Raw genomic sequence first — 10053 nt, 5'->3', positions numbered from 1 at the left:
TGAAAAAGCCTTGGTGGCTGTGGTGACTGGCAGTGGCTGCAGCAGTGGGGTGATGGGGCTGGTGCCTTCCCCTGATCAGCTTGGTCACCTCCCACAAAGGGAGGCTAGACTGTGGCTTAGGCCCGCTCCCCAAGGGGAACAGGGAGCAGGCCTAAGCCATCACTAGGACATCCCCCGAGGGCTCCCAGTATGTGAGAGGGGGCAGGCTGGGCTGAGGGGCACGAATTTCATGCACTGGGCCCCTAGTTTTAATATAATGCACATTTGTTGCATGACTTTCTCAGAAAAATAGCTTACCATCAGACAAGGTAGCTGGAGTCAGACACACAGGTTTGAGGGACTGTGGGAAAAAGGTTGAATTGCTGTGCTGCTAGATTTGAGTCTGTTGAATCTTTAGACAGTTTAGAAGGCCAAGAAGTAAAATTTGGGCCATGTAGGATTCATTTAGTGGCTGTTCTAAATAGTCTGATAATATGTGTCCCCTCCAAACAACCAATGATGCTCTGTCTTTTCAATGTGAAAGTTTACAATAATTCTATTTACATGTCAGTTTCCACCTTCCATTTCAAACCAGTTTATTCATAATTGCGCATTGTTGGATCTCATCTGTTTTTACTCTTTCCACTGTAGAGGTTAGACAATTGGTATTGTCACTGGGTTGTTTTTTTAAATATGGAAAATAATTATAAAGTAGATCAAGCCTATGGTTGACCAGTATGATGGGTTTTAAGAGACTAGATGGTCACCTGGGAAACGTATGCAGACATTTGGGTCACCATTGAAGCTGAGGTTGGTCTCAGCAGAGCCAGCTGCTTCCCGGTCACACCCCGACCACTGGGACAAACAGGGAGAAGACACAGTGCTAATGCTGTCTTCTACATTAAGGTTTGAATGAAATGGGCCCACCCGGCCCAATGGGAATGCCTGGGCTGAAAGGGGAGACAGGTGACCCCGGGAACCCAGGAATTTCTCCTCCAGGCCTTTTTGGAGAAAAAGGTCCGCCAGGCCCTCCAGGTAAGAAGCAGAATGCTTTGCCCCCCGCCCCCCTGCATACTGAAATCAAAATCTTCAAATGTGATGAGGCTCACATCTGGACATGTCCATCCTCAGGGAGACCTGGACCTCCTGGTCCTGCAGGTGCCACAGGACGACCTCCTAAGTGTGATTTTCCTGACCCCGGTCCGCCTGGAGATCAAGGACCTCCTGGCCCCGATGGTCCAAGAGGTACGGGAAAATCCTGGCAAAGGTTGGTGATGCCCCTTTCCTGAGATGCTGCCAGCTCTGTAGGGAGGGAGGACCAGAGAATGACAGAGGAGAAGCCCCTTAGCAGCTCCGTTATTTGGGCAGATGGAAAGGTGGGGGGGTGTGGGCAGCGGTGGGTTAGCAGGACCATACCCAGGAGAGCCCAGGCCCCTCACTCTTCTATGACACCCCATCAGACCCCTCTCTGTGAGTACAAACTCTGAGTCAGAGCAAGCCCTTCCCATCACCAGCCCAACGTTGTGTGCAAGGCTGTAGCAGCACATCCTGCCTGTGGGTGTCTGCACCTGCCCCCTAAACCTCTGCCACTGGCCCAGAGTGACAGGGCCCAGGCCTGGCGTACACACAGAGACAGAGCTCTCCCTGTGCTGCCCACAGTCCATTTCGCTCCTCTCATCACTTCCCAGGGACAAACTCCAGCAAGGCAATATTTAACCAATGGGTGGACCAGAGCTGGGCAGGGAATGGGGGAAAACCGTGACTCAGTGCAGTGTTTTGCTACATGCAGATCATCACATTCCTCCTAATCAAAGGGAGACACAAACCACCATCTTTAAGTGCTAAACATTTTAGTAAAGGTGGGGTTACAGTATTATATAATTCTATTTTACTACAAAATAAAACTGCTTAAATCAGCATAGTTTTAGTAGAATAAAATTTGGGCTCAATTCTTATGTGTAGACACTTGTTTTCAAATATGATTATAACTGAATGAACATTTCTTTCACATCAGCCAAATTTTCTCATAAGTATATCATCTATACATCTGTCTATCTATCTATCTATCTATCTATCTATCTATCTATCTATCCATCCATCCATCTCTCTATGTAATCTATATACTTACCCACCTACCTGCCCACTCACCTATCTATCATCTACATCTATCTGTCTATCTATCTATCTATCTATCTATCTATCTATCTATCTATCCACCCACCCACCCCCCTATCCTCTACCATATTAAAGCAACGGGATAGCAATGCAAACAAAAGGAATGGCTCTGAAGGGAAGGAAGGCTTTGCTTGGGTTCGTTTTATCCAACAGCCACTAACAGACTACTTACACCATTTCTCAGGCTCCACGAGACCTACTCTCTGTTTCACTTCTGACGCTATTGATTTTCTTATTTTTCTAATTCCTTCCATCCCTTGCTTGCAAACCATTAAATTACTTCCCTTCGGAAGCTCTCAGGCAGCCAGCACACAGGCTTGTCTTTGACTGAAAGAATCTCTTGCCTCCTCCCTGTGGCCAGGACCCCCCGGGCCTCCAGGGCCCCCTGGGAGCATTGACCTTCTGCAAGGGGATCCAGGAGACTGTGGTCTGCCCGGGCCTCCAGGTCCCCGGGGCCCGCCAGGCCCTCCAGGACCCAAAGGCCTCCCAGGATGTGATGGAAACGATGGCCAGAAAGGTATGAACGCGAGTTGTTCCTTAAGTAGTTCGTGAAGGCTTCTGCTATCTTGCCATTGAGGGTCTGGAGTATTGGACAACCATGACCTAATTCTTACTTTCTGTTGAATGAGTGGCTATATTGCCCAATTGTCCTTCCTTTCCAGAGAGTCCTAAAGTTCAGGTAATTGTTGGCCAAGTAAGATGAGAAATACAAGTTCATCTTTAGACCCTAAAAACATGCTTAGTAATCTCTTAGACCAGAACTGAACAACAAATATAATGCCGGCTACATGGAATTAAAGACGTAGGAGGAGGTGAGCTTGATTTGCACCATGCAGGGTGAGCAGGGCTTCGTGGACGGGAGGAGGAGCTGAGGCAGCACATGCCTGGCACCGAATGGCTGGTGGGGGAAACTGAGAGTGAGAAGGAGAGCGGTGGGGACTCAGGTCTGGGAGTCTGTTCCCCAGGTAGCACAGCGTCTTCCCTTATTTTCCTTCACTTGCAGTCCTTTGTCCAGAGGAAGTTCAGGATTGCAGGGTTTCTCGCTCTCATTTAGTTTTGTCTTGATCATGGAACCATTTTCCTGAGTCCCTTTGATGGATTCTGGGGTTTCCCTCACACATAGGCAGTTCTCAGCTTTACAGGAGAAAGTGAGAGACTGCTCTCCACCCTGAGCGAACTTTGCCCAGCATTTGTTGGCGTGAACCTCTGAATCCAGTCCATCAAACTGTCATCGCCTGGTATTGCTCCGTTCCACTGCCCTTGTTTTTATATGTTCCTTTTAGGACCAATGGGGTTCCCGGGGCCACAGGGGCCACATGGACTTCCAGGGTCACCTGGAGAGAAGGGTGTACCTGGTCCTCCAGGCAGACAAGGGCCCCGGGGGCCTGCAGGTGAGCTTCTGATGCCTCCTCCTCTCCACCCAGCAGCCCACACAGGGCGCTTCGCCTGAACACTTCCTCTGACAGTCATCTTTCAGAAGCAATTCTTCTGAAGGCAGCAAATTCTTCTGAGTTCAGTCCTTTTGAAATAAAGGTTGTGTTTACTTCAGGCTGCACTACAAAGTCTCCTGTTGGGTAAACTAATATTTATTATTAAAACAGGTAAGTTGGAACATTAGGGGTGGATTTTACACATACTATCTCAACCACGGATCAATCTGTGTTCCCTCACCCAAGAGGCAAAGACTGAGTTGGCTATTGTTCTGTGAGGATTGCATAATCAGTTCCTATCCCTGACTTCCCATTGGTTTTGCTAGATGTTTTATTTAATGTTTTCTGTAAAGTGCATTAATGCCTATGAAGTTGAAAGGCTATTTAATTTAAACCCCATAGACAACACGTTTTCATCACAGTGTCAAAATAAGCCAAGGGATTGTTGAAAGGGCAAACAGACGTGTGTATCTGAGATGGGCAGAAGTAATATCTCTCAAGATCTTAAATCAATATTATGGTAATGTGGTGTCAGTTCAGAATATTTGGCAATCTCCTAAATTAGCACTCTAGTCCAAAGAATAAATAAACAGCACTGCTCTATAGTGGATCATAGTTCAGCATGACAGAGCTTATACTCTGATTCATCTCATATTTCCTTTCTTTACATAACCTATAAAACGTGGCAAATTAATATGGAATTTTCAGAAGCCTTCAAAATAGGCAGAATTTCTATATACATTAAATTGGGGCATATTTTCCATAAAAAAATCAACTCAAATTTTATGTTGCACAAAAGAGTTTCATTTCAGGTTTCTCTAGATATGAAAACTCCATTACTAAATCATAACTGTTCTGGTCAGTAACACTGTGGGCTATTTTTTTATGTTTATTGATTTTAGAGAGAGAAGAAAGGAGAGGGAGAGAGGGAAACATTGATTAGTTGCCTCCCATACATGCCCTAACCAGAGGTCAAACCCACAACCTAGGTATATGCCCTGACTGGGAATCGAATTTGCAACCTTTTGGTGTATGGGACGATGCTCCAACCAACTGAGCCACTCGACCAGGACACACTATGTGGACTTTTTAATGTCATGCTGTTTGCCTTCAATGCTGTCTTCAACTTATTGTTTATGTTCTCAAACAATCTATTTCATATTTGTCCTAATTCATGATTTAAAATCTCTTTCTACCATATGAAAATCATTGTGCGGCCTCGGCTTTTGCCTTTGGATCTCTCCAGGTAACAGAGGTAAGCATTGCTATAAAATGAATAATTTCCTCTAAATCTTGTTTCCAGCCATCTCTATATTTCCATTTTTCACTGCATTTGGGAGTCAAACTTGTTACATATTTATATGCGGGGGTCCTGTAATTATATTAGGTTTTAATGCCTTTGCTTGCTCGTTACAGATATAGTAACCCCATATTAGCCTGTCCTCTGCTGAGCCTCATTGCAGGTTGTCAGGGACTGTGCAAACTCAGCTTCCATAGTTTCAATTCAGGCACAGAGTATGCGGCTTTCTCTGTCAGATGCCACGGTACCCACCAACGGAAGCTTCTTTTATAAACTCCACAGTGGAAATGCCTAGAACACCCCTAAAATCAGCAGTATCAGCAGCATGAAAAGACGGGTCCTTAACACCCAGTAAGGGGCTTCCACAAGCCTTTCCTGGGGCACCAGAAGGCCATTTTCAAGGAGCAAATTTCTTTGTGTGTTAAAATGAAAATGCTATTATTCCTTTAAACTGCGTGTTCGTTTAACCCCCCCACAATGCAAAAGCAACATGTTATTTTCTGTCTGGCATTTTCAAAGAGAATGGAGTTTCTCAAAAGAAGGAAAGCAAAGCTGTGAACGCTCGCATTTCTTCCTTCCTGGCACCTGGTATTAACCCCCCTGAAAGTTGCCCTGGATACACGTGCCCTATATTATCTCTAGGTTGCGTAAAAGAGATGTCTTGGCCTCTGTCTTTCAGCTTGTGGTTTGTTAACAAATAAAGAAAAGCAAAATCATAATTTAAAAAAGTCCTGCTCTTTTAAATGTCGATGTTTAAAAATTACAGTTGTATATTTAATGAGTTTTTACTCCAACCCTTTGACTGTCTCTCTATGACTGTCTGTATCAATTCATTTGAAGAAACATCAAAATCCTAAATCTGAAGTACCAGCCAAATGCATCCCCACACCCACTCCCCTTCCCTGCTTCCTCCATGCCTTCATCACTGGTGAGCGACCGGATGACGCAGGGAACATGGGACATAGTCACCTGCATTTCTCTCAAGTTGCTCCCAATGGAAGAGACAAGTTTTATGTTAAGTTCTCCATACAGTAAAAATGCATGCAGCCCTGTGTTGCTGTGGTTTCATACAATATACAAAAGAGGCTAAATTCCAATGTCCTTATAGGGTTCAAATTCGATCTGCACAGGTACATTAACCACTGTGTAGACTAAAACAATGTGATTGTGGCATTTTCTTGATTTTCTTGCTGCTTTATCATTGCTGTTCTCAAAATTATTTTGCACATTTGTATGAATTTTAAGAAAACCCGTAAACAGGTTTTAAAATATGCTGCATTCCTTGGCATTTACCATACAGATGTTAAGAACTCTTAAGGCAATATGGTGTGGCCGGGAAGAACACAGGTTTGGAGCCGGAACATACTGGATTCTTATCTAGACCCTGCCACGTGCTAGCTCAGATACGTCACCCATTTAGCTGAGCCTGGGCCTTCTTTCCGGTGACACCCTAGTAACAGCAGCACATATACCCAGGCTGGGAGCATGCAATTGTAAAGCACTGAGCACAGGGCCTTCAGTACATGTTAGCTATTCCCATTATTGCTTAGGGTTACTCTTTCTTCTTCCTTGTGGATTGTTTGCAGGGAGATTGAATGAAGCTTTAGAAAAAAAATGCCTTAAAGATGTGAATGTAACCAAGAAGAAAGACATCTCAAACCTTTAGAGCAGTGGTTCTCAAAATGAGAGCTCAGGTGGGCACCACCGGCCTCACGGGAACATGTTAGACGTGCCGTGGTTGGGCACGTCCGGCCCTGCTGCCTCAATGCTCCGGACTCTAACAGTCTGGCCAGATGATCCAGATGTGCTAAAGTCAGAACTGCAGCTTTGCCCTGGTGCTTCACAGTCCTGGCCCACACTGGAATCATCTGGAGAAAAATTACTGGTGGCTGGGCTCCATCCCCAGAAATTCCTGTTTAATAATTCTAGGTGGGTCCCAGCACCAGTACTTTTTAAAAACTCCCCAGCTGGGTTTATCGGGCAACCCAGCTTGCAGGCACTGCCCAGGCCACATCTGTACCACTTCAACCAGAATTTCTGGGGCAGGATACAGGCGTCAGTATTTTATAACTGCCCTGGATAATTCCACTGTGAACTCAGAGTTAAAAGTCATGCTTTAGCACCTATATTAATCCCGAAGGTTCCTCTCTCTGAGCAGCAGACATGATGGAACCCCTCCTGGCTGCAATGTAGAGTGATGAATTAGACAGATGTTAAGCTGAGCGTTAGGAATACACCAGTACCTCTCCCATCACCACCTGTGGCTGGGTCCCCAGTAAAAAGTGGCCTAAAGATAGGAAATCCTGTGAAGTTCACCAAATTATTGCTGATTCAACCAACCTTCATTATTTCATACTTTTTTTTTTTTTGCTTCCTAGGAGGTCCCATTCACTTACTTCGTTATTCAGTCAGTCAGTCATTGGACAAAATGCTTTCTGGAGCTTACAAGGGCTGTCAGACATTCTCGATAAGTGTAGTGTCAGGAGCCCGTCTGTCTGACTTGAGATGGCAGAAGGAGCTTGTTCATAAGCATTTGAATTCATCACAAAAGTGGTGATTCCAATTTCAGGTGAACAGGGGCCACCTGCAGATTTGGATGCCTGCCCCCGAATCCCGGGGCTTCCTGGGGTACCAGGCCCAAGAGGACCAGAAGGAGCCATGGGGCCCCCCGGAAGGAGAGGCCCTCCAGGAGCAGGTAGGAGCCTGACACTGATTGTTCATTACTGATATATACTAGTACATATTGCTGATGTGAAAACCCAGTGTTTTGCCATGTAGGGTTTGTTTGTTTGTTTTTTGAGCCTAAACAGCTAGTGAGGATGAAGTAATGAAAATTTCCTTCCCCTTGTATATTTTTTTCTACATTTATCCCAAGGTTTAATCATATACTAATTGGATCGTCTTGCCCCTTCCATTTCTATGTTGAAATTCTACTGAAGTCTTCTATATTTGGGCAGCTTGTGGACATAAGGTTTTGAAACTTCTTAGCACAACAGAGTAGATGCTCTGTTCAATGTCATTAATAGCTGCTGACTTGATTTTTCAATGAAGAAAAATCTGCTCCCTGGAGCAGAAACAGTGTACAAGCAGAGAGAAGGAGGTGTGTCCTCGGAGGAGCAAGAGGGAGAAATGAGGGAGGTTCACTCTAATTATGGCAATGACTGCATTGTTTATTTAATTGATTTGAGCATTGCTCAGTCCTTGTTGGGGTAGCAGGATCCTCTTGAAGGATTTAAACTAAACCATTCCTTTGAAAAGTGTCCTCCAAATCATTTATCTTCTCTTCTCATATCTCCACGGCACTGGGTAATTTACTTAGTGGTTAGGGAGTCTGGGCTGGTCCTCTGGTGGTCACTGATCTTTTCGGACCAATCGGCAGTGCCCCTGATTCTAGAAACCTGTGTGCAAATGATCCTGAGAGACACAAGGCCATGACAATCTCATTTCCCCCACCTCCCAGCTATGGTTTTGCTCTTTTTGGTTTAGGGCCAAAGGAATTGGGAGCAGGAAGTTTACACCACCTGCTTTTCTCCCAGGTAGTAGAGGGCCCCCAAATGTCCCCTCCACTGGAGTCCGAGTAGTTCTTGGGCGGTGTCAGCTTCGGACCCTTCCTGGAAGTGGTGGTGGTGGGGCGGTTGTTTGTACTTGCTGTGCTGCATCTGTGTTTGTGCACCAGGTTAACTGGCGTCCACTGGAGCCACTTTCTCTGACAGCCCACAAGCCCTGGGAATTGGCAGTCGCTTCCCCTCTTTGCTTTGGCTCTCAGCACAAGGATAAAGCTCTTAGTCAGGCAGGGTAACTCATCTCTCAAACTGCTTTTAAAACCAAGCTGCCTTGTTGTATATATATTTTCAGAAATGAGAGCTGCCCTCCCCCCAAACTTTACAAAATAACTTCCAAGCAGAAGGTATAGCCTATAATGGGGTTCTACAAATTCAGTTCACGTAATGCTTCCAGATTCTTTCTACTTTTCAGAAAGTAGTAGGTGTGGGCAGTATAGATGTGGGTAAGATGTTCTTTCCTGCCCCCGCCCAGGGTCTCACAGCCTCAGGGCAGACATGGCCAGCAGAGCATAAGTCATGCTCAATGATGAGAGATAATAATTTGTGTTTTAAAGGAGTTTCAAGGGAAAGGCATTCTGAGAGTGAGACCAGGAGTGGTGAATCCTGTGTGGAGATTGTAGAGCTGCTAAGACCCCAGCAAGGAGTGGCATTTGAGTGGAGCCTTTGAGAAAAGATTGGGCTTAGAGGAACCAGAATTGTCCAACAGGGAGACGCAGGAGCACAGATAGGGGCAGGTTGGCCTAATAACCTGGTAACAAAGAGCCAGCTCCATCCTTTCCACTCAAAGTATGGTCACGCCCCAGACCTACTGAATTACTAGTAGAATCTGAATTTTAACAAGATCTCCAAAATATTGCAAGTATGTTCAAATTTGAGAAACCCTAACTATATTATATGAATGCTGTCCTTAAAATTCAGTTAAGAGTGACACTTTCCCTCATGGCTCAGTCCTAGCTGTAGGTTAAAGTCACCTACTGGGCCTTGCAAAAGGCTGATGTCTGGGCCTCATCCCAGACCAATAAAATGCAGAGGGAAGCAGAGCCCGGGGGGTCAGGGTTTTAAGGAAGCTCCCCAGATGGCCGTGGCAGGCAGCCAAGGTTGAGACCCACTGCTTCATGGTGGCTTTGGAAAATAACCAAGGAAGGTAACCGAGAAGAAAAACAATCATCTGGGCAAATTCTGTACACTTTAACTTAGTAGCGATCTTGGGCACATACGAGAGTCTCTCTTCATAGTGAGCGTCTGACCGGCCGCCAGCCTCTGGGCCCAGGTGTGCTCACCTGTCATCTCCGATTCCGCCCGATGTGGGGTCAGGTGGGCTCATCCAGCTGCAGGTGGCCACAGAGGTCCTTCTCTGGCTTCCTGTGCCCGCCCCTTATTGATGCCACCGACCCTGCCTACTGGCCGGGGGAATTCCCCAAGGCCACAGCTTTGCCACAGAATGTGATGATGTTAAATCAGGGCTGCCCCACTCCATAGCCCAGCTTCCTCCTGTGTACCCACTTACAAGCCACGCTTTCTTCTGGGCTCCCCTTCTTTGATGGGTGCCCCTGGCCACTATTATAAAGGACCCCTCTTTTCCTTGGTCTCCTCTTCCTTCTTCCTG

At 45.9% G+C, this 10053-nt stretch overlaps 1 protein-coding gene across 1 annotated transcript in view; it reads left to right on the top strand.

Annotated features, from left to right (window-relative positions):
- Window positions 1-10053, top strand: part of COL4A4 (collagen type IV alpha 4) — a 112718-nt gene that overhangs the window by 95402 nt on the left and 7263 nt on the right. Inside the window, exons 36-41 of the mRNA XM_015563696.1 lie at window positions 886-1014; window positions 1111-1224; window positions 2516-2671; window positions 3438-3545; window positions 4831-4839; window positions 7454-7579. Of these exons, the coding sequence (XP_015419182.1) occupies window positions 886-1014; window positions 1111-1224; window positions 2516-2671; window positions 3438-3545; window positions 4831-4839; window positions 7454-7579 (642 nt within the window). The remainder of the gene's footprint in view (window positions 1-885; window positions 1015-1110; window positions 1225-2515; window positions 2672-3437; window positions 3546-4830; window positions 4840-7453; window positions 7580-10053) is intronic.

Source organism: Myotis davidii, unplaced genomic scaffold (assembly GCF_000327345.1).
Source record: "Myotis davidii unplaced genomic scaffold, ASM32734v1 scaffold575, whole genome shotgun sequence".
Classification (NCBI taxonomy): Eukaryota; Metazoa; Chordata; class Mammalia; order Chiroptera; family Vespertilionidae; genus Myotis; species Myotis davidii.
This window is presented reverse-complemented; position numbering and strand designations above follow the sequence as displayed.